Source organism: Mus musculus, chromosome 19 (genome assembly GCF_000001635.26).
Source record: "Mus musculus strain C57BL/6J chromosome 19, GRCm38.p6 C57BL/6J".
In the NCBI taxonomy this organism is placed as follows: domain Eukaryota; kingdom Metazoa; phylum Chordata; class Mammalia; order Rodentia; family Muridae; genus Mus; species Mus musculus.
Window position 1 is genome coordinate 14,564,039 of NC_000085.6, and position 25,671 is coordinate 14,589,709.

The 25,671-nt window shown below is 39.2% G+C and overlaps 1 protein-coding gene and 1 long non-coding RNA gene across 9 annotated transcripts in view; one reads left to right on the forward strand and one right to left on the reverse strand.

The window, feature by feature from the left end:
- Tle4 (transducin-like enhancer of split 4) overlaps positions 1 to 25,671 on the reverse strand; it is a 150,112-nt gene that overhangs the window by 115,967 nt on the left and 8,474 nt on the right. For all 8 annotated transcript variants that reach the window (NM_001302950.1, NM_011600.3, NM_001302947.1 and 5 more), the window contains exon 5: positions 351 to 413. In NM_001302950.1, the coding sequence (NP_001289879.1) occupies positions 351 to 413 (63 nt within the window). The remainder of the gene's footprint in view (positions 1 to 350; positions 414 to 25,671) is intronic.
- Positions 1,827 to 2,955, forward strand: Gm31441. Its single transcript, XR_386564.2, has 2 exons — positions 1,827 to 1,942; positions 2,670 to 2,955. It is a non-coding gene; the product is annotated as a predicted gene, 31441 (long non-coding RNA).

Genomic DNA, 25,671 nt, shown 5'->3' on the forward strand with positions numbered 1-25,671 from the left:
AGATATACAGATCAAGATCTCGTCTTGCTGGTTAGTTTTATGATTAGATAGCATTATAACAAATAGGTATAATGCTGAGCAACACTAGTTTGAAAAATGACAGTAAAATAGTTAAATAATTAAATTTTACTTAATATAAAATATCCCATTAATAAAGACATTTAAATTACATCACAGTAAACATTAATAAGGTTCAGAAGTTGAAATGAGAACACTATATTTTAGAAATGTGAAATATGAACATCAAGAAAATGACGAGACCAGAATTGGGTCTACAATCCCTTGTCTGGAAAAAAAAAAAAAAATCAATAAAATGCCACAACTCCTAGTTATCAGATCAACAATCTTACCTCTTGGGACAGGAAAGGAATGACCTGTGCACAGATAGCATTTAGTCGTTTAACAATCTCTGCCTGCAAAAAAGAGAGAATCACAATATAAGAAAATAGTCAGATGGTTATAGATTCCCAAAATATTAACCAGATGATATTAAAAGGCACTTTGTACTCTGGCTGGCAACATCTAAGGAAGAGGAAAACTACCTTCTCAGCAAGCCCATTAAGGGAGGCAGTGACAACAGAGTCACATTAACAGCAGGATTTATTAAACAGCATTCATCTTAAAATTTAATCTTCAAGCACCAGAGTAATAAAAAATGAATTTAATCTCCATGACTAGAAACCAGTTTTCAAAAGCCTTCAGCAGGAGGGACCCTTGCCCAATCTACTGTTGTTCTCATAAAACCCCAAGTCTTTATTTAATGGGATAACATACATTTTTATTCTCTACATATCCCAACTGTTTCCATAACCAAATGATTGTTGTGTAGAAATACTCACTCCCTTACCCTCTCTTAAGTTCAAGCAAACCTTGAACTTACCCAGCTCAATGTCGCATCCTTTAGAATGCTTAAGTCTTAGGCATGTGCAGCTGCACCCGGCCTTTGCTTATAGACACTACAGTGGTTTTATACTTAGTTTCCAATCTTTTGAAATCAACAAAAGGGGGCAGCAATCAAGTAAACTGATATAATTAATAATTGCTGAATAATAGGATACTTTCAAACAGTAAAGGTTCTAACTGTCAGCTAGGATTTTTCAGTGTACAATTTAGAGCCTACTAAGATCTACATTCAGCATAGAGCAACCTGGAGAGGTTTTAAACAAAGTGAGACCATAGAAGTCATTCTTTTTTGGAAATACAGGGACAATGCACATGATTCTCCTACCTCGCAACTGAAGGTTTTTAAAACAATAAAAGGAAAATGTGTTGTTACATGTTTTCTTTAATCAGAGCTTTACTGGTGTTCATCTTAATATGCATCTTCAGATGGCATATTATATATCTTGTGATAAACATAGTTTTTAATATATACATACAAAATTGTTCATATTCTAATGATGGGGTAGTGAAAAGGGGAGGTTAAGAAATTTTAAGACTGAAAATGCAATGCAATTAATATCCCTGAGACATTAAATTATATTAAAATAAATATCACGCAGAATCAGTTCATTTTATGAAAGCACACAAACGTGCTTTTTCTTGCTAAGTCATTATACAACAGCAACAGTGCTTGTGCAATCTAGTCTTCCTTCTTTATGCCGCAGCCCTTTTAACTTGGTAAGCATGCAATTTCTTAAATGCCAGCACCTTAAAAACTTCATCAGCACACACACACAATTTACAATGAAGTTCCCAGTGTCGGCTTGGCTTCCCATTCCAGCCAGATCTCCTAATGAGACAGACAAAGCCCAGTACCAGTAAGCAGCAATGACTGAGAGTCCACTGTGTTGACCTGATTTAATTCACTGCCCTGGCCCCATGGATCATTTAGCCATCCTTTAAGAATGCTTAACCCACCATGAAAGGCTGCAATGGGAACCACCAAGGCCCTCTCCACCTGGATGAGCATTCCACAGTGGTGATGGAGTTAAACTCTGAGGTAAGTTAAGAAAGCAGAATAGAACTCAGAAGGCTGAATGCTCAGTGCCTCAGAGGCATTGGTGGTTAGGCTTTCTGTATGGAGAGGTGGGGATAGAAATAAAAGATAATGAGACTTTGGGGCAGACCAAACTGATGATTCTTGTGCTTAGAACCATCTGCCAAGCATATTTTCCTCATTATGTTGTTTACATAAATAAAATAGTCCCTTGCTAGGAGGGTTGAAAAAAAAATATGTGGGCATGTAGGAAAACTGAGTTCTTTAATTTGCCTACATAATGTAGGCAGTAAAAACTACTAAAGAAACTCAGTCGTCTGGTAAAATAAAAATAAAAATGAGGTATTTGGTGCTTTAATAAGCTATTTAAAGTCTGAGTACGTACTTAAGGCAAAAACAAAAAACAAACAAACAAAACCCACCCAAAACAAAAACAAAAACAAGTCTTAGTACTAAAAATTATGTATATTAACCTACATCCCAACAGAAAAAGAGTAAAATCTTCAAACTTTTTCTTTAAAGGTCTCCTTTTGTTTAAAAGACTTCTTAATTTCTTTATGCTGTCATACCAATAGATTTTCTTGGACAGGCTAATTGGCAGCGAGGGGGTGGGGTATGTCTCTGTGATTTCATACAATTAAGCAGGCCATTCCTCACTTTGAAAGCTAAAGTTGCCTCGGAAACACTGCTGCCTCCATGGTCATCTAATTTCACCTCTTTTGTCCCACAGGACCAAGCTTTGGGGAGGCATCATTTATTTTCAGGCCTTTCCACTGGGCTTCAGCGATCAACCAGTAATACTGTGGACACACACTTCTAATGGCCTATGTTTTGAAACTGAGTCTAATCTAATGGCGTGGGGCCCAAACTCCTTTTCTAGCACAGCCATTAAAGGATGTAGGTTATTGCTGTTGTCACCATTGATATTTGTCATTGTAATGTAATTAGGGCCCTAAAATGATGCATTACAGCCCTTGGCACAGCTTCTATTAAAATCTTTTCTTCTGCTCACTGAACTGCGACCTGCTTTCTGATGAATAACAGACAGACAGCTTTAGGGTAAGAAGCAGATTCATCAAAGAAGTATTTTTCAGCTTTGGGGAAAGAAGCAAAAAGACAACTGAGGAGGAAAAGCCACAATACACATTTGAATTGCATTTGACCACTTGAAATTCTGATTGCATCTGATGAATCTGGCTTAGACAATATATTTCCAGTCTTCAAATCACATGGTTAATCAGGATTCTAATCTGCTATCCATCAGCCTCTGCCAGTTCTTTGGCTTCCAATCAAATTTATAGGTGATGTGGGTCACGCATCCCTGAGCAATGCATTCACAGATAGCCTATTGAAACAGGCAAAGATGCTGCAATACTGTTCGTTGTTAGAATCACATGGTGTTATTATTGCCTTTGATGGTTTATGGGCACTGCTAAACTACTGCCTTTAACACCCACGATACTCCAAATCAGTATTAATAGTCCTAATAAAAGGACAATTGTTCATGTCCAAAAATAACAAACAAACAAAAAAACCCTCATACTTTGACAAATACATTAACATTTGACACTTCTATTACATCTTTTCTAGTCATAAAGATATACATTTAAGAAAAGTAGTTGATGGGGCTGAAGCAATGGTTCAGCCCTTAGGCCTACTTGCTGCTCTTACAGGGGACCAGAGTTTCATTCCTAGCACCCATATCTGGCAGGTGACAAAGACCTGTTATCTCCTGTTTAAAGAGATCAGACACCCTATTCTGTACACTGGCACATGCACACATATGTGCATACACATTTCAGTCCCCCCTACACAGAAAATTTCTTCAAATTTAGAGAAAAAAAAGTTGAACATATTTTCCTACCCTCAATTCACCACTATACTATTATTTTCTACCTTTGTATCATATTCCTCAAAAAAAGCAAACAACAAACAAAAAGAATCAATAAATATGACAATCATCCCCACTCAAAAAAAAAAAAGCCATTTGGTTTTGGCAAAATATCTTTTAAAAAAAGTAACAACAAAAATAAAGCCACTTAATGAAAATGCCTTGACTCTGCCCCTGATACTAGATACCATCATGCTAACTCTAGAGAAGCAATGAGGAGCAGAACAGAGGATTCACCTGTCAATAATGAAGGGCGAGAATGCAGGGGAAAAATCTCAAACCACTCTATTTCAACTCAGACACAAGACAACTTGGAAAACTTATTAACTATCCTATAGCATAGAAAAGACTTTTGCAAAGTAATAAAGCTGTTTTTATTTTGTAAATTTGTTTATTTGTTTAGGTTTTCTGAGATAAGGTCTCCCTACTTAGCCCTGGCTGTCCTGGTATTTACTGTGTAGAACAGGCTAAGACTATTTTTAAATGCTGCCCATTCTACTTTCTTTATTAAGAGGAACTGTCTGTTGATATTCAATGTATTTTATATTGAACAATATCACACAATTTTTTTTTCTTTTTTTACTTCTCCACACATCCCTCAATGACTTACACTAAAACAAAGTCTCTACTAATGGTATCACTACAACAATGTTATCCTGGCTCATGTTTTGAACTCACTCGTATGCCATTTTAGTGCATGATAAAACGTGCTATCAAGTGCCACTGCACAACTTGGTTAATTGAACACTTTCAAGTACTCCATTTCTTTGCACTAACAAGATACATTGTACTATTGGTGCTGTTCACGCAGCAATATGCAGCAGGACAATATCCTCAAGGGAGGCCCAGAGTCCCTCCATCTCACAAAGCTATTTCAGCCTACGCCTGTGTCTTATGAGAACTTTCTACAATGAATAAACTGTTCTGCTCCCTCTCACCTCTACACATTCTAAAAGTATTTCTTTAAAGAAAACCTTACGTAGTCACCTATTACCATACTAGTTGACTTTTGATAGTATATTTAATACTATTCTAGCTTTAAGAGGGACCCAGAGAATGCTGTATTATCCAGGAAAGATTAATGATCCATGTGCCTGACATTCACTCACTCATACAAGGTCAAATCACTGCAGTTCTCAAGTCTGAAAAAAACAATGTAACTAATGTTATCAGTTATGCTCAGCAGCTCAAAGAGGAAGGGCAGGAAATACAGAAAGGAGGATGAGAGAGAAAAGTCAGCTATCAGCAGAAGGCAGCAAAGAAATTTTACTTCTCTGCTGACTTAACCTGAGCTTTCAGAGTATAGGGTGGAAAGCTCATCAAGAACCTGATTGGCTGTGCTCAGCAAGCTCTGAAATGCTTCTCTCCTCAATACTTCTCTGTCAGGGTCAGCAAGTACTGTCAGCTACTTTCTTCTCATAAATATACTGGGGCCTTTGAATGCTAATTTACAGTTACACATTCACACACCTAGGCACGGAGACAAATATTCCTTGTGATAACAAATGGAAACAATTTACCTCAGTTTTCTCCAACAGGACTGATATGACCAAAATGATGTGAGAAATAACCAAAAGTGAAGACTTTTTTTTTTTTTTTTTTTTTTAAAGATTTATTTATTATTATATGTAAGTACACTGTAGCTGTCTTCAGACACACCAGAGGAGGGAGTCAGATCTTGTTACGGATGGTTGTGAGCCACCATGTGGTTGCTGGGATTTGAACTCTGGACCTTCGGAAGAGCAGTCGGGTGCTCTTACCCACTGAGCCATCTCACCAGCCCAAGTGAAGACTTTTGAACGTAGGAATAAATAAAATAAAACCAACTTATGGTCCTTAACAAGATCTCATTAACAATCCCTACACTGTAAAACCCATGAAAGCAGACAGAAACCATGCCAGATGATTTGGTCATTTCTTCTTGGTCACATCCAGGCATGTCAAACTTGGAGGCCACAGGCCACAAGGCACACATGTCCTAAGACAGCTATGAATGCAGCCTAAGACATTTGCAGATGAAATCATGTTTCAATGCAAAAGACAATACTTGTTAGGTCAGCACTTCTTTATCTGTTTTCTTCTTGCCATCACCCTTTTTTTTCCACTAGATCTCCCTCTGTGCCTGTATTCCTGAGTGTTTCTTTTCCTCTCTTCCTTCCAGCCGTAGCACAGTCTTTCTAATGTCTTCATCCTCCCTCTGCTGTTGAATATAGTTGAAATTTCAACGATTTAAAGCCATCACTGCAAAGCATCTTTTCAGTCCTTTGAATGTTTTCTCATGGTGATGAACACCCAGTGTATTCAAAATCAAAGCCGTGATTTATTCTTAACCTACAGTGCTATAGTGCGGAATTAGACAGTCTGGACAGGTGACTCCCAGCCCTGGCCAGCTGGTACAGAAGGTACTACAAGGACAGAGACAGAGACTCTTCCTTAAGTGTGTTCTTGCTGATCCTGCTACCTAAAACCACCTTCACCAGGGTCTGTCCCAGGAGTCATTTCTCACCTCAGGCCATAAAATACCCTCTTACTCCAATGTCTGCACAACAGAATCTCTCTTCTCATACTCACTGACCCATTTCAGCCTTGTGTCTTAATCTGTTTACCAACTGCCTGGGAATCTTGGTATACAGCAGATAGAGTTGGGCATGAAAAAGGTATACTCTAAACAAATTCCAAGATGATGCTGAGAGACACGGATGTGCCATAGAACACACAGACCTCAAGCAGAATAGCAAATTATTTCAGGACTCTCTTCATTAATTTATTTAGTCACTTTACAACTCAATCACACAGCCTCATCTCCTACCAGTCCCTCCCTCTGAAATCTATCCACCCCCCAAATACCCTCTCCCCTTCTCCTCAGAGAAGGGAAAGCCCCTCTTGGGTAACATTCTACTCTGGAATAGCAAATTTTTAAAGCACATAATCTTGATGAGGGCAGACATGTAATCAACAAGGACATTTATATATGGTTAGAGTACAAAAAGGCATTTAATAATGTAATTTTGTAAATGAATTACAATCCAAACCAAGTGGTTAGACTTTCCTAATTTTTTTGTAAGCAGGCAAAAAATTGTTATGGAAGAGCTATGCTATATCAATGTAACAAACATAAATGACTTTCCATCTTGAAGATCTACTCACATTCCAAATTGGTTTGTTTGGCTTCCTAGCACATTATGTTTTCTGACATTTAGGAAGCCATGTCACTCAAAAAGCAACATATATCTATCTTCTTACTGGATAATAAGGAAAACTGCAAATTCCTTCTGGACAACCTCTGGCTGGTGAGTCAATGATTCACGTTTCTTTTCTGAATTCTTGGCAGGAGATGTAATTTAAAAGATTATTTAGAAACAGGATGCAGATGCAGCTTGGTCTCCCTCTCATATTGCTTAGAACAGAGATGACTGATCATCTGAGACTTTGGCATTCAGCACTCGCTAGAATGCTAGACTGGGAAAGCACTTTGTATGGAGAGTTCAAAATAAATTCTGAACTAGTACCTACCTGGAATAAATCAGTTTGGTTAGAATCAATCTTAGAAAGGCCTTAGTCATGCTGCAACATCACAGGGCTCATAGGCAGTAAAAGTACCGTTGCTAATTCAACATGCATGTGTAGTTCATGGGAAGCATGTATAGTTCCCACGAACTACACGTGCTACAGTATATTCACCTTGTACCTATTAAAACCCCGTTCAAAATACACCATGAGAGCTCGAGGTCCAAGGAGCCATGGACATAGCTGCACTAACAACAATGCCTCCCGAGAACAGGGGCCTTGTTAAGAAGGTCAAGAATAGCTTCGGTGTTTATTGTTCCATCAGCCCTGGGCATCAGGAAAACCAACTTGGGATTCTGTCTCTGGTACCCAAACAAGTTCCTCAATCTACCTGACAAACTCGTTTGAATACACTCTTACTCAATATTTTAATAATCACAAATTTTTGCCAAGAGAAAACAAATACCTTGCCTAACTTTTGGGTCTTGCTGGAGTGGTATATTCTACAAAAAGGGAGCCATCACTCACTGACTTCTCATCCAAGCTTCTTTCAACAGTTCACACTGAGATATCAATCCCTTTTTCCTTGAGGGAAGCCATCTGGAACAGACTTGCCCAAAAACTAAGCAGCAAAAAGAAAGTCCAATTCAACAGACCAAGCTCCACTTTGCCCCAATAACCATAAAACCCACAAATGTTCCCTGTAGTCTGACATCTAGCAACTTTTACTTGTTTTCTTTTTGTTTGTTTGCTTGTTTATTCGTTTCCTTTTAATACTCCATGAGGGAAGTTGAGAAAAGTAAAGGAAACTATTGTTATCTATTTGTATTTCTATAATCTGAGTTACTTTAAGAGTGCAGTCATCTCCCTCAGTGTCCACAAGAGTTTTGTGCTTTGATCCTCCACAAATATTATATCTGAAGATAAGTTATTATTCATTAAATGGCAAGGGTTTTGAAAATAACCCATATATCCTTTCTGTCTGTTTTTAAGTCATTTCTAGGTGCTATAACACCAAACAGAATGTAGATGCAACATAAATACCTTTAATCCACTTTATTGTTTAGGAAAGAAGACAAAAAAAAACCAAAAAAACATGTGCTCAGAACAGGCACGTTTCGTCCAAATCCACTGAGTCGACATTTGACTACATAAACGCACCCATGGACACAGACGCTGACTATACTTCAAATAACTTTTAAATTGCATATAACTTATGACATTTAAACACATGCACCTTAGTAAAAGCCTAAGCCATGAATAAATGACTACCTGGTATTCATTCTCCAAGTATTTATTAACTTTCTACTTACTACTGTCAGGACTCTTAGGTGGTGAAGAGAGTGAAGAGAACAAGAAATTCCCTGCTGTTCTAAGTTAAACACACAAGGGTAAAATGACAAAGAAAAGTTCATGGACATAGGAAAGGGAATTTCAAGTATTGAAAAAAAATGTATCCACAAAGAAGATAATTTATATAGAATCCTAGAGTAAGGATGAGTCTGGTTTGGATAGGATAGTCAAAAAAGGACAAAAAAAGTGATTTTAGAGTTGAAATGTGTCTGAAACTATCATCTCCCAATGCGGTTCCATATCACACCTTGTAGAAGTCATTAACAAGTATACATGCAAAGTGTTCTCTGACCAGATGGCCTCACTCTATCTCAACAAAATTAAACAGCTCTCTTCTCTATGAGACATCTAAAAGCCTCACATTTAATACTATTAGTTTAATATCTTTGGAATGAAGTACACAAAAAGCAGTACTATTGAAACTTCCTTGACTATAAAACCCTAAAAGATCTCAGACAATATCCCCATGAAAGAGCTGGTCAGTACTTTCATAAACCAGAACTCACCCAAGATATATTAACTCAAAAATTCCAAGAGTAGGCCCCAGGTATCAGTGTTCCACTTTAAAGTTCTTTGTGTAATTCTAATGTAGAGGCAGGACTGAAACCATTATGTTAGAACACAGGATACATGCAGTAAAAGGCAGTGAGTGGGAAGAGATACAGAAGCAGCCCTGTGGCAGGGCTTTAACGCCACACTCCAGAGCTCAAACTTTGTTAGGTAGCAACGACAATTAAAAGACAAAATTGAGGTAGCAGGGACAATTTCTAGGAAAGTGATGACAATTTACTAGCATGTTAAGGTATCTCAATGTCTTTAGAGATCTAACCCTCTTCTTGCCACTGATTACATTTGAATGGCTGTGGAAAGAGAATATAAACACAAAACATACTACAAAAGGAAAGATGGAAATTGAAAGATAATTTTAGAGTAAGAACAGAATGAATTCTCAAAGCACCTCGAACATAGGAAATGCAACAATATGATTTCAAATTTTGGCTATCGCCTGAGCTAGCAGCTGTGGCACCCAGTCTAGTGAATGCAGAATGGTCTGGTCTCATGAGGTGTTTATGGTTTAGCAAGGAAGAAGATCAAATAGAAATAAACACAAGATGCTGGGCTTGTGGCACAGGCCTGTAATCTCGGGAACTAATGAGGCTGAAGGAGGGGCATCACAAGTTCAAAGCCTGTCTAAGGCAACAAAATGTGCTCAAAGCTAGCCTGGACAACATAATGATACACCATTCCAGGATGTAAAGTAAAAGCTTGGGTTATAGTTCATTTAGCTCACTTGCCTATCACAGGCAGAGCCTGGGGCTCAATCCCCCACTCTGGGGAAAGGGTTAAGGATGGGGGGAGGGGGGGAATGCCTTATATGAAACATAGTAAAACCTCAATCTTTAATAATTTTCTACTACTATACTAGGTTCCATGTTACATCTAAAAGAATGGAAGAACAGATGGGATTTACAAAGCCAATATAATACAGTAAATGAGATGGATAGTATTTCTCAAAGGTTAAAGCAAGAATGTTATCCTGAGGGACCAAGATAAAGTGAGCCTGAAATATGAAGATAGAAGGGAAGGGCAGGAAAACCCTGATCCTACCACACCAGCCCGGGGCACGTACAGCACAGGAAAAGCTATGGCAGTACGAGATGTGGCTACAGAAGAGGTTCAGAGACCTAGCAGACAGGACTGTTCCCATCAGGTGAGACCACTTAAACACTACCTTACTCCCACTGAGTGATTCTAAATATGGTAGCAAGGAATGCTGCATCAGGTCACACCAACCATCCCAACAATCAAGAACAGCCTGTGTGTAAAGTGTGTTACTACTTAATGCTTAGAGTAATTTAAGAGTTTCACTCTTATCCCTATTTTAAGACAAGAACAGTAAAGTGTTCAAGAAATCATCATAATCAGAAAGATAGTGAGAGAGAAAGAGAGCAAGCAGGAATAGCAAGGGGCAGATTGTAGAAAACCTGTGGCCTCGATACATGGTGTGGCTAATGAGTCAGGACAGAGATCTTGTCCTCCCCTGAGGACGTCCTGCCTGAAGAAACTGGGTAGACAGGTTCCTTTCATAGGCCCACTGAACGACAAGCGAGCTTGTGGGAGAGCACAACATTTGAAAACATGTTGGGTTTAACGATCTATGAGACACTCAAGAGAAAGACAGGGAGGCAAGGCTCATCTACTTAACAGTAAATGAGATAAAGCAGCCACGGATCAATAGACGATACTGAAGATGCCAGCGGATTTCCATTGCCCTTAAACATGACCCAGTACCAGAAATACAGAGACAGCAAAGGCTACCAGCAAAAAAATAGTCAAGAAGCCAAGAGTCTCTAGCACAAAAGTCTAATGAACAATTATGGTAGCCAGAGTGACCATAAGGCAAGAAGGCATGTTGCATGGAGAGAAGCATATGTGTGACTGGACTGGACTGGACTGGACAACAGAAGGAGCCTATGAAATAGAAAAGAAGTCTGGATGTACAGATACATATCAAGGTAGGCAAATCAAAGGTTTGTGTCAGGGTTTGTTTTGGAGAACAGTTGTGGGACAGTATGGGGACAATTCAGCCTCAGATGACTATAAGCATTGTGAAAACACAGTGCATACACATCTTCAGCTACGAATTCCCAGATCTGCAAGTTATTTTCTAATTAGTAATCTAGTGGAGCCATGACTAAGCAACCACCCAAGTGATTCCAAACTCCATTCTCACAACCTCAAATCAGAGAGCTGCCTCAGATATGGATGGCAGAAGTATTCGTGTGGGTCAGGTATGAATAAAAGCCTTTAAGGTCAATAGTTACTTTAGAACAAAACTGAGATTAGATAGTACAACAAAACAAATGGCTGTATTGTTAGGTATTGATTGAAGCTCAGGGCTCCAACTCTCATTTAAGAAAGTTTCCCTCACTAATTTACACACCACCACAAGGGAAGGGCTGTAGGACTCAGGGGGAGGCTAAAGAAAGATCTAAAGCAGGAGATGTCAAACTTTGGTGCACTATGACCCAGAAAAGACATTCTTGGTCTTCACATTCTGCTACTGACAAAGGATCTCTCTTCTGTTTTTTTTTAGTAAACAGATACATGTTCAGGGTGCAGTATAACTTATGCACAGCAGCTTCCGGGTGCAGGAGAGACAATTGGGATTGATTTTAAAGCTTCTTTGATGATGACGTCCTAAATTTTAGGACTGCAGAATAAAAGTTATGTGAGATTTATATAGAAACATTCTTTTCATTGAGTTCATGGTAAAAAGTAAGGGAAAGGGGAATCCTCTAAAAGAAGAATTTAGAAGGATTTAGAAGAATTTAAACAAGTTTTACATTCCCAGAAGGACAACCTGCAATGCCCACCAAAGCTGCCAACTTGTGAACATGTCAAATGTCTTGGTCATGCTATGCATATCCATGCCAAATTTGATCAAATCTTTGACTAACTTGCTTTTAAGTATTTAAGATGACAATTTAAAAAATCACTTTATTTCAGTCAGTCTATATACTCATATATCCACTCATATTCACCTTATAGATAACTGACAATTTTTTGATTGACTACAAATTCTAAAAAGCTGTCCACCCCCCAGATTATCACCAATCAGCAGGACAGCAAAGCAATTTTGGTCAGGAGGTAAATCAATTAGTTTATTCAGGTGGGTGGATCTCTCTTGTTTTGTTTCAAAGATAAAGACACTATCCACAAAAGAAGCTGGGTGTTGACTTATATTCTAGTACAAGCTCCTTATCTCATTGCCCAATTTTATCAAAAGTTCACATAGCTGCCCCAGTCCACAGACCATGGGTAACCCTACTCCACAGTAACAGCTGTAATCCCCAAACTGTTTAGTTGATGTTTCTCCAAGGCAGCAAGCTTCTCCAACACAGTTCCAAGAAAGAAAACATTTCTTACCTTCTTTCCTGGCTTAGAGGAGCTAAATGGCCATAGCTATACCATCTCTTGGGAACTATGGGAGTGAAGGCCTAGAGCAGTGCTTCTCAACCTTCCTAATGCTGCAACCCTTTAATACAGCTACTCGTGTCGTGGTGACCCCAACCATAACATATTTCATTGCTACTTCATAACTTTTTTTGCTACTGTTTTGAATCATAATGCTTCTGATATACAGTCCACAAGTTGGGAACCACTAGTCTATAGTCATTTAGAAGTCTTCCTAGATCTTGCCTACTAATCTGGGGATTAACCACAAATTATAAATAGAATTTTCTTACTGAATACTACTATGAGACATTGAAAATAACATGAAATTTAAGATTAGCATAGCCAATGAGAGATGAAAACTAGCATTATTGTACTTCAGCGAAATTATGTTTGAACTTCCACAATAAAATATACTTCTAAAGTGGTATTTTTTGCTTTAACTTAATATATTTAATAAATTCTCCAAAATGAGTTTTTGGTTACTTACTCTAATGTGGAGGTCAATCTGGAAAATATACCACAATGAAAAAGGTATTTGAAAGTCATGCGTTAGAGTGGGGTGTCTCAGGGAACAAAGCAAAGGGGGAAACGAAAAACCACCATCTTCTCTGTAACAATGGAACAGTCTACCTGCTAGTTACTAGACTGGGGCAGAGACGACCAAGTTCTGAAAAGGAAGTATCAGCTCACCCTGTTCTATCCATAGGAAACTAACTGCCTCTAGGACCTGTAGGGTACCTGTCCACAGTGAACTGCCTGAAGGACGACCGCTAGGGTACCAAACACCACAGACATTCAAGTGTGTAAAACGGTCTAGTACATACACACCTAAGCTCGCACAGCCTCCGGCATACTCTAACTCATCTCCAGATTACTTAAGATACCTAATGCAATGCAAGGGCTTTATGAGTAGCAAGTGGACTTCATTGTTTAGGGGACAGTGAAAAGATAAAGCTATCTGGGCATAATCAATACAGACAAGTCTTTTATCAAATTACCTTATCATATATTCTTTGATACTTTAAAATGAAATAAAACCACACTTATTTCCGGTATTCACACTGGAATCTGAATTCATTGAGGAGCAGGACCTCATCAGCCAGTGTATAGAAGACAGCACAGTCCCTGCCTTCAGCCTTTGCCTGGTCCACAGTAACTTCTTTAGCTTGCTGAAATTCTGTTAATATTCCATTCCTTTAATATTACTTTCTATACCCAAAACAAAGCATCTAAGCCCTATCTTTAAAGAGCTCAGTCTACCTCAGACTGAAAACAAACAGGTCATTACTGTGTTTAGAGAAAGCACTCAGAAACATAGAAGCCATAAGCAGCAGACCCAAGAAAACATTTCTACCACTGTTGACCTTCTTGTTGATGATCATTCAAATGACACTAAATTACCAGCAGCTGTATGGGTTCAGGACAGGCAATGTAAAGCTGTGCTAACGTTAAAGAAAACATCTCACACTCCATAAAGCAACGTATGTTTCTGATGGTTACAACAGACTGCATGACAGAGCAGTAAAACCACACCCTGTCCCCCCTTTAGACTAGATCTGTGGCGTCATGCCATGCCACCAAGCAGTATTTTGGTTACAAATGTTTTCTTTGGGCTTCTTAATTTCATGTGTACTCAACTTTTCTTACTATCACTGCTATTCCAACTCAACTGCAGAAGCTTAAGAAGTTTCTAAAAGGGTACTGTATGTGACGCATGCTCCATATTGAGGGAAGGGGTAAACAAACACAAAAAATTTATGTTTACTAAATAAAGTACCTATTATAGTTTTTGTGTTTAGCTCATCAAGAACAGGATGGGAAAAAATCATTATTTCTTTTGAAAAATAGTAGTTCTTCAAGCAAATTTAACTCAAGTTTCATGTTTACTATGTTACAACACAACAAAAGAATCACTAATGTACTCAGGAACGTGAGTCAAGGATATAAGACTTTTATAAAAGACAAGAATATTTGAAATACTTCAATGCCTGATAAATAATTTAGAGGATTGTGAACCTATATTAATATTCAGAATATCTCCAAAGAGGAAGAAGTTAAAAGTAAAATTACTCAAAATTCCTATCGATATAATAATTATGGCAAGAATCACACAAAATGATTCACAAAAGCTTATAAAGTCGCCCAACAGCCAAATGTTTCCCTTAAAAGGAAACGTTCCCCAAACCACTGCCCACAAGGATTGCCTGGCTAACTCTCTTGTGGTCTGGGTATATAATACAGGCACTAACAGTGGAATCCGCTTGACAAGAGCATAAGATTCAGTACCAGGAGAAATGAAAAAACAAACTCATTCTTTTCCTCGCTCTTATCCTCACCCCCTTCTTCTCTCCCTCCACTTCTCCCTCCCTCCCACCTTCTTCCCAAGGCATTCATACTGCAATACACCTGTCAGTCATCAGTTCTTCCCCATCCAATGTCTCTGCTGATGCCCCTCATTTCTCCCACCCTGTAGAGTTTTGGGTCCTCTGCAAAGCACTATCACAGCCCTGACCTAATGGACATGGCTCCTCCTTTCTAGTCCCACTGCTGCTCCTGATGTTCCTTTAATTCAGACACAACCTCCTCAGTGCTGGCTCTCTATCCACATGGCTTCAATCAACATTGACTGGTCTTTGCTCTTGGACCCAGAGAAGAGTCTACCAACAACACAGATGTGATCCTGGGTTGTAATTGACTCTGTGTCCTTCAGATGTCCAAGCACTCTACCGAGGAGTAAAGGCCTCCTAAACCAACATCTACTACTCTCTTGTCTACTACTAAACAAGCCTGGAAATGGTGACCCAGTGTGAACATGCACAAAACATTCTTGATTCTGTGACTCTGCTTAGAATCCTTCCCATTCTATTCTTCCTAAGTGGCTTCCCTCCTTAAACGTCATCCTATAACAGCACCTTTAATAGCCCCAGAGCCGGAAAGGTGACCTACTCTCCAGTTTCTATCACAACTGTGTTTCCACTGTACTGTTTACACTGAGTCAAAAGAAAAGATGTTATTTTTTGAGGAGACAAACCTTCTGCCTCTCATAACTCCATAGGTCTCATAGCTCCTATGTTGCAATATGAGTTTAAGTAACTGTTGTTTGATTAAAAATATAAAAGTCATCACAGCGTTGATGCATCCAGGTCTGTAATAATTTCTTATCTAATAACCCTTCCAACAGAGAAATTATGTAACCCCACAAAGCTATGCGTTCAAGATACAATCTTAACTTTTACAAATTTAACCCTAGATACTTGGATTTAAGGAGTTAACTATGTCAATTTATAAGTATAAAGATGGTTTTTGAGCACTCCCTAAATACAATATAGGGACTAGTTACAAGGGCCTTGCATTATATATGTATTTTAAGTAATTGAGAGATGGTCTAAAGTATACAGAAGGATGTGCAATCACATGGTAAGTAATAGTGAGCCTCAAACAAAAAGAAAACAGCAAAAATACGGAATGTCAAATACCAAAGAAAGAGGGGAATTAAAAGTGTAATTTGGAGCTGGAGAGATGGTTCAGTGATTAAGAGCACTGACTGCTCTTCCGAAGGTCTGAGTTCAAATCCCAGCAACCACATGGTGGCTCACAACCATCTGTAATGACATCTGATGCCCTCTTCTGGTGTGTCTGAAGACAGCTACAGTGTACTTAGATATAATAAATAAATAAATAAATCTAAAAAAAAAAAAGAAGTGTAATTTGAAGGCAGGATATTATCTTACTAAATCACATCCCAAACTGAAACTAAACAACCTTCAAGCTCTTGCCTAAAGTATAAAAAATTCTATCTATTCCACTTTAATCTGGGTAAAGCAAAGCCTTCACAGACCAGCTATATCAAACACTTAGAAATGTGGATTTTGTACAGAAATGTACTATGTCCAATCCAGCTCTGTACAAATCTACTACTCCTACTAGAGCTCCAGTATTGGCTCTATTCTCTATACCTAGAAGAGCCATCAGTATTTTGGGATTTTTTTGGGCCATGGTTTCTCTTCTCAAAAACTCTAAACAAGCACCTACCTCAAAAACAAAGTTGAAACACTATAGTAGCTGTGAATTTGATACTTTTTACTGGCCATTAATTTCTTTATTATTATTTAGGTTGATCAAGGTAGACATGCTTTAAAAGCTACACTCTAAACATGTCCATCAAACCCAAACTTTAAAGCCTTCCATATTCACAGCACAATACAGGAGGTAAAAAAAACAAAAACAAAAACAAAAACAAAAACAAAAAACAAGACAAAACAGAACTCAGGAGCTTGCTGGCACACACCTTTTCTGGAGGCAGAAGCAGGAGGATCTCTGAGTTCCCGGACAGCCAGAGTAACACAAAAACAAACAAACACAAAACTCTCAAGCTCACTGATTATGTGTCATACTTACAGTTACTATCACTGTGATACACTATGACCAAAAGCAACTTGGGAGAGGAAAGAGATATTTCACTCACAGTTATATACAGCAGTTCATCATCAAAGCAGTGAGAGCAGAAACCTGGAGGCAGGAGCTGATGCAGAGGCCGTGGAGAGGGGGCTGCTAATTGGCTTGCTCATCATGGCTTGCTCAGCCTACTTTCTTATAGAATGCAGGACCACCAATCCAAGAATGGCACCACCCAAAGAATGGCCTTTTCCCATCAATCACTATAAAAGAAATGCCCTACAGCTAGATCCTATAGAAGAAGCGTTTTCTCACTTGAGGCTCCCTCCTTGCAGGTAACTCTATTTTGTGTCAAGTTAACACTCACTATGTTTTAGACCTTAGCTACTTAGAAAACTCGGGATTTTATTGTATTTCACTGGGCAATAAACTATGCTCCAAACAGAACCTAAGTGAATGAACAGAAGAGCTATTCTTCCGCAAGCTATGTCCTGATCCCTCTGCTAGAGCAAATCAGGCAAAGGGGTCTACTGAATCCTCAGCTGGTCCAGTCGGCAATATTTATCGTGGTACTACCCAGACTGCTGTTCCAGGGAGGCTTGCTAGGATGAGTGAAAATCAATCCTCTGAAAACCTACCTAGCAATGGGTAATAATGATCCCAGTGCCTTCTAAAGATCCATCCAGTACTGTCAATGAAAAAATATTCCATCTTTCATAATAACAACATAACAACCATGGGGTTGTTTTTGGAAGAAAATCAAGAATCCAACAAGAAGTCAAAAAGTAAAACATCTCCACTCGTGAAAAGATTCTATTATCTTCCTTTCTTTAGGACAACAATGATTACAAAAAGATCATGTAATATAATGTCTCCATTCAGAACCTGATAAAACTCCCATCAACTCTACATTGGAAAGGGAGGAGAAAAGACTCAAGTCAAGAAGAGTTTGAAGGACTCTTCAGTAGTCATTCAAGGCTGATTTTTGGGTTATCTCTTTATTCAAAAAAGTCATAATGCGCCCAAGCATAAAAATGCAACAAAATAACAATACTCTACTCTCTGGAGCTGCTGTTTCTTAGCCCTGACACAACTGAAATTTTAGGATGGATACTCTTTGTTGTAGGGATTGTCATATGCACTGCAAGATGCTCAACGATATCCAGCCTCCACCCACTAGAAGTGAGTGCTACAACTCAGCCACTGCAGTCTCAAGTATCACTGGGTACCACCCAACATATCCAGGTGAATAGTCCTGGTTTGAGACTCTTGCTCTGGAGCTCCTGAACTAACTTTCGTTGAGTCCCAATTTTCTCTTTCTGGGGCAAGAGCATGCAATTAAACATTGAAGTGCCAAAAATCTCCATCCCATCTCCACTCCAGGAAGGGATTCAAAAGTTCTGATGTTGCCTAGCCATTCTCATGTGGTTAAAAAGACACTATGCTTTTGTTAGAAATCCCAATTTGAAACGAATAAGAATATCCAGAGCCTGTGATCATCAGTTAAACAACAAGCTATAGAATCTGCGATTTAAAAGACTTGATAGAGGTAGATCCACTAATTTAGCACACTGGTTGACAAACATTTTTTTAAAAAGCAGATTCTTTATCACTTATAATATTCAATCTGGTTCTATACAGAGCACAACAGCAGTCTACAGTACATTTAAAATATAAAAAACTTGCCTCAGGGGAAGGCTCACCTAAGCGTGGTTCCGAATTGAGCTCTGAAGGCGGATTTCCTGCACCTGAGTACTAATCCTTCAGCCTACCAGCTGCACATCCTTTATTATCTAGGTTTCAAGCACAGTGAGGATACCTCGATCCCTTCCTTAAAAATGGGGAAATTAAATTAAGACGTCAAAATCAACTCCTTCATCCTGATACCCATGAGGTTCTCAGTCAACCTGGACTTATGATCAATTATGTACATCTAAATCTCTCTAGCTATACACAGTCAACTCTTGACATAGAAAAAAAGCATGGAACAAAGCTAAACAAAACAGTCCATACTACAGGTGTGATAGCGCACGCCTTTAATCCCAGCACTTGGGAGGCAGAGGCAGGTGGATTTCTGAGTTTGAGGCCAGCCTGGTCTACAGAGTGAGTTCAAGGACAGCCAGGGCTATACAGAGAAACCCTGTCTCAAAAAAACCAAAACAAAAAACAAAAACCAGTCCATACTATAGTAGATGATTCTAGATCATGAATCACTGGTAAAAGTAATTATTGTAACTGTCTACAATATCCTAACATTGTTCAGACAGAGTTTCTACCAAAAGCACAAGCAAACAAAAACAAAACAACTGTATTTCTTTTTACATAACATTATCTTTAACCTTAACTTTCAGAACTGGTGTCATACAATAGAAAATTAAAAGGAGCTGGAGATATGGGCTCAGTAATTAAGAATACTGGCTGCTCTTCCTGAGGACCCAGACTCAATTTCTAACACCCACATAATGGCTCAAAACCATCTGTAACTCTGATTCTAAGTGATCTGACACCCTGGTCACCTCTGCGGGCACTGCATGCACATGGTGTACAGTCATACAAACAGGCAAAATATCCATTTACATAAAAGTTTTTAAAACTTAAAAAAAATAATGATAGAAAATAATCCACTAATTCTACCTTTCACTTTTTTGTTTATGGTGGTAAAAACTGAAGCCCAGGCTTGCGCATTAGATAAGCAAGTATTCTTCTAGCTCCCCCTACATCCAACTCTACATTTTAAAAACCACTCAGAGACTTGTAAAAGAATTAGGATAACATATTCCAACCTCTGATTGCCTAGCAGAAGTCTTTTTGCTCATCATAAAGTTAAGTTTACCCTAGGAGCTCAGAAACACACAAAACATAGCAGTGACTTTACACTACACATGAAAGAAGTTGATCGCTGCTAAGTGTTTGAATCATAAAGCCAAGATTTAACATTCCTCTATTATGTTATTTACCACTGTCATTTGTTTAAAATCATAAGCTCAGTCTTAACCAAGTTCAATAGTCTAAACTTTCCCTAAGTAAAGGCTCCTGGTGAGACGGACGAGGCACAAAGGATCCAAGGACTTGAGTTCAATGTCAGCCACATCCTTTCCCTCCGACCCCCCAAGTGCCAGGAGATAAACCTCAGCTAGAGAGCAGCAGCATCTACACAGACTTCAGGAAGTAATCCCTAGGGTTAGTTATTCAACAGGTAATAAACTCCTGTATACCCCTTTGCACTTATCCTGGGAAGAAATTATTGCAAATCACATTGTAAGGCATACAACTTTGAAACCCAAGCAGTATATGCCAAAGGAAAAATACAAAACCTGACAACTTTAAATCGGTTCTTAAGCATTTTAATCTACATAGTTGACTACAGCTGCTTTAACTAACCCCGCGTGAGCATTACTTCAGCCTGAACACAGATCCTAAGAGAACCAAAACACTCCAAACCGTCTACTAATTAACTGTGGCGCTTCATCTGGGCTCTAGTTTACTCATAAACAGATGGGGATAATGCTGATATTACTGAGGCTTAAATTAGAGATGGACAAAGCAAAGCGTCTTGCAAAATATTAAGTATTATCTATACAGATACACATTTCTTGGACTAACAGGCAACTATAAATTTCAAAAACTAAGAGAAACTTTTACAAGGAACTTTCTGTGCGGAGTATAGTTCAGGAACAGAGCACCAGTCTCCAAGGTGCAAAGCCTGTTATACCCCCAAAACCAAAACAAAACGTCTGGGGCCTATTGCAGTTATTTAAATTCTCTATATCTCTGCCTTCTCACAGGTTGAAAAGTTAGCTGAAAGTAAATAATAATTCTGTCATTTCATAAGGTTCCTAGGGAAAGGAGACACCTACACAATAATTTGTAGAAACTTGCTTACTATTAGAATTATCTTTCAACATTATTCTATCTCACTACTTAAACTCTCATCTCAAAAATTCCCCAGCCCTCTCTAAAAAGATTTGAAGCCGGGCGTGGTGGCGCACGCCTTTGATCCCAGCACTCGGAAGGCAGAGGCAGGTGGATTTCTGAGTTCGAGGCCAGCCTGGCCTACAAAGTGAGTTCCAGGACAGCCAGAGCTATACAGAGAGAAACCCTGTCTCGAAAAACCAAAACCAAAAAAAAAAAAAAAAAAAAAAATTTGAAAATTAGCTAACTCCCCACAGTAAAGACCAATATCTCCTCACATACATTCAAGCCGCATGTACAGTTATTAATAGTTGAACATTTCAAAAATATGCACTAAAGAGGGTTCAAAGTGAATTTTAAATTCCATTAGAAATGATTCCAGTGAAAACTTTCAGACTGATCACATCAAAATACACACATTCTACTGTAACTGCTCTCATTCCTGAACCCCATGTTCAGCTGTTTTCACTTCCTCTTTCCACATGTCATTTTCCTACAAACTTCACTAGTAAGAAATGCTATCCTTGGACTTGCAAACTTTATATGCCCCAGTACAGGGGAACGCCAGGGCCAAAAAGTGGGAGTGGGTGGGTAGGGGAGTGCGGGGGAGGATATGGGGGACTTTTGGGATAGCATTGGAAATGTAAATGAGGAAAATACCTAATAAAAAATATTAAAAAAAAAAAAAAAAGAAATGCTATCCTTGAAGGTTCAGTACTGCTTATCTATTCTGCTACCCAAATATTCCCTGGGGAAAAAATACTAATCACAGAGGCTCAACTACAACCTGAATGCAAGTGCTCTCTCCTTCTCCAAGTATCCCATGGCACCAGCACACTGTCGTATCAGGTGTGCTGCAGAAAGCACTTCTAAAAGTGGAGCTTACATGGTCGATGAGAAGGGGAAACGGGCAATAAACAAGTGTGTGTCTAGAACAGCCTGTTTGTGTGGCATGGTTCAGGAATGAGGGAGCAGCCAGTTTGATTAACCACTTTGCTAAAAGTGGATCTTAGCTTTAGATTTCAATTTGCTGATCCCAGCCTCCTTCTGGGCAGGGCATGGACACTGAGGGTGGCGGGAAGGGGAACAGTTGAACTTCATCTCAAGCACACAGATCAGATCTCTCACTCCTGGGCTGCCACCCCTGGCCACCTTACTTCTCTATTGCAGAAAGCCAAGAACAGGACAGAAAAAAAAAGCACATTTGTTATTTTAAAATGGCCAGGCTACTACTAGTGAGGGACTCCAGAAGGGAAGTTAAACTATTTCCCCTCCAACCGCTGACTTCCTATGTGACCTCACTCAGGCCTAGGCACTGCCCTTTGTGAACTCTGGTATCCCCACCCATGTGCTGATCCTTCCTGACTGTCACACCAGGCTAGTCTCTTAAGCCCTTAAGCTTTAGTGTCATCTGTTAAAGGAGGCCAGAGGAATGACACTGCTTGGCAAACTGTAGGGCACATTACTGACAGAAGCTACTTAAATAAACACACAGATCCGAACTTGCTACCCGCTTTACAGGAACATCAAGATCCCTGAAGTAAGCATGTAAAATGCCTTAAGCTCTGTGCAAAGAAAGGTACTAGTGTTTTTAATTTCCAACAGCACTCACTATTCTTTCCAGATGTATTTCCAGGCCTTTCTAAGACCTTGAACCAAAAGAACCTACAAACCTTCAAAGTAGAATATAGAGTTGGAAAATAATAAAATCAGGTGTAGACGCTCACACCTGTAATCCCAGTATTCAGGAGCCTGAGACAGGGGGATTAAGAATTCAAGTCTGGTCAAAGCAACAGTGAGATCTTGTCTGAAAAGAAACTAGCAGCAATGTCAAAGAATTGCTGCTAGTCTGCCTCCCAACCTCTCACCTGCCTAGGTGGCTGTAGTTAAGAGGGAAGGCCCTACACAGGGTGGGGAGAAGTTATGCCTTTGTTCTAAGATGCAGAAGCCCCTACACAACACAAATCCATATGTATTTATGAGAAAAAAAAATCACCTAAAGATAACAAGACAACTCATCTCCCAGAGGACAGAGTGCCCAAAGGGTAACCTGGAGTTTTACCATTCTGCTTCTTTGACAAACCAGCTAAGAAAATCTATGCTTTGCCCATCTGTCCCCCTGGATGTGCAGGTTACACACTGGAGCTCTCTGAAGAAGGTAAGTCATGGCTCTGTGATATAGAAATAGCAAAAGCCTGGCATCAGTGCTGTGGGTCAATTCCAGTGAAAACAGAGAGGATATATAGATTTGCAGCGATGAAGGCCAGCTAAATCCCTCTTTACAGGCAGAAAGCAACTCCCACTGACAGCTGTTACTAAGACAAAGTCAAAACAGCTTTGTCTTTCACTTTGGCTAAGACTTGTAAGGCCTTCCCCCTTAGTCTAACAATTTCATAAACGGTCTTCAGAGTACTGACTTTTAAAGAAGTCCTAAACCTTACAAACTGTCATCAGTGTAAATCAGTATCCACGCTTAAATGTGCTGCCTCACGCTTTGCAAAACGGACAACCTAGCATGTCTCCATTACCCAAATGACACTGTAAGTGTGTTATGTGCACATGGATGAGGCAGAACTGCAGATATCCAGAAGTCAAAAGATAGGGTCAGAGCCCCTGGAACTGGACTTACAGGGAGTTATGAGCTTCCTGATATGGGAGCTGGGCACAGAACCCCAGTGGTCTGCAAGAGCAGTGAGCACTCTTAACAACTCTACTATCTCTCCACCCCCTCTTTTTAACTTAATTCATTTAATTTTGAGACAGTGTCCCGCTATGCCTGGTCTGGAATTCACCCTGTAAAATAGACTGACCTCAAACTGATGAAGAATTGGGTGCCTGCCTGTAGAACATTTTAAAAGAAGGTATGAAAATGGTAAAGGAAACTACCTTTTAGAAATCACATCGTCTTTTCCCTCTCTAACTAGCAAATCATTATTAACCCAAAGTCTCAACCCAGGCTATCAAATATGAAATGTAATAAAAGTTTCCCATTAAAAGCAAATATAAAGAACTACTAGGTGTTTAACATATAACTACCAACTCCCTTTAACTATTATCTAAGGCAAAGGAAAAAAAGTAAAATTAAATGAGAAATGTAGCCATGAACCTTCACTGAGACATCTAAGATGCATCTAAGAAAGCATCTAAGATGCAGTTCACTCTTGTCTAGCTCATTAGTCCAACAGAGCTCAGAGCTACACTGCCTAAATACAAATTTGTCAATCAAAATGATAAGTAAAATAAACAATAGAAGCAGAGACTGCAGAGCAGTGAGTAGGAAATATGCCTTTGAATGCTACAAAGAAATTCTCAACAGGAAAAGCAAACCATCTGCCTTCATTTAAAAGTTTGAGTTGTGTGATTTCCTGCATCTAAGAACCTCTTTCTGAACTACAAAGAGGCCACAAAACATCACATTTTCCCCTCCCAGCTTCCCCCTTCAGAAGCCCTGAGGTGATGATTAACAAACAGCCCCCTTGTCTTCAGACAGACTAAGAAGCCACAGGAAAAGATAAATTAAACAGAAGAATCCTTCGTAAATAAACAAACAGGCAGCCTGGAGAGAAGACAGAATTTCCTTACAAGCAGCAGCAAGTAGCTTTGCTTGCTGACAAGTGGGAGACCAGGAGAAAGCCATCCAGGACCTCCCACCAACTGAGGCAGCCTGGACAGGGAGCCTATCCTGAATGGTTCCAGCCTTGGACTCTTCAAGGGGTTCTGGGGTGGACGTCCAAAGTTCAGGTGCTCACAGGCAGAAATCAAAGTTTGTTCTTAGTAGCCAAGGGTTTCTCCATTCCAGCAATGAGCTCAGGCCTAAATCTCTAATTTATGGCCAATCCATTTCCTAACAGGGCAGCCTCCTAGGCAATCCACTCCAACCTACCACCTATTACTATATCACCATGAACAGATCTGACCCTGTTTAATCATCCTTTGATTGGACATAATCCTTTTCTTGGGATCTTTATAAGAATTCAAGATTTTTGGCAGCATGCCCAGGTCTGTGGTAAGCACATGCCAGATATATAATAAATGTTCACTTCTATTGGACGGAAACTCTTAATTCCAACTCAACAATCTCAACTGAAGGTAAAAAAACAATTCTATAGATATTTTCCTATGATGCCTCAAAACTTAAACTTTTACACAAGAAAGAAAAAAAAATCACACAAAGAATTCAGAAAATATTCCTCTTAACACATATACACACTCTAGTGGTTAAATTTCACCTTCTGGATCCTCTTGCAGAGCATAAAAGGCTCCTAGGTCTTGCCCAAGAAACTGCCTCCTGGGATTAACTGGCACAATATCGGGTCCTCAGACAGTTTGTGTGGGAAAATAATCTTAAGTTAAATTTCCACCATTTAGATTTACTACACAGGAGTAAACTTGTCCCTAGTCTAAAACATCCAAAGCCACGAGGTAAATCAAAACCATAAACCTCTATTTCATTAATATCAATCAGATTATCAGTAATCTTACGTTATAAAATGCTGCTTCAAGCTTCAAACCTCAATAGAGAACAAAAAAACACACAAACAAACATGAGCCCCTTTCCTTCCTTTCTTCCCGCTGGAGTTTACATTTAAGCATCAGAATTTTATTTGTGCCTCTTTAAAATGTCCCAGCCCATAGCCAGAAGAATCCATCTTTGTTCATTTTGTAGACCAGGTTGCCCTCAAATTTAAAGAGGCCTGCCTCTGCCTCCAGATGC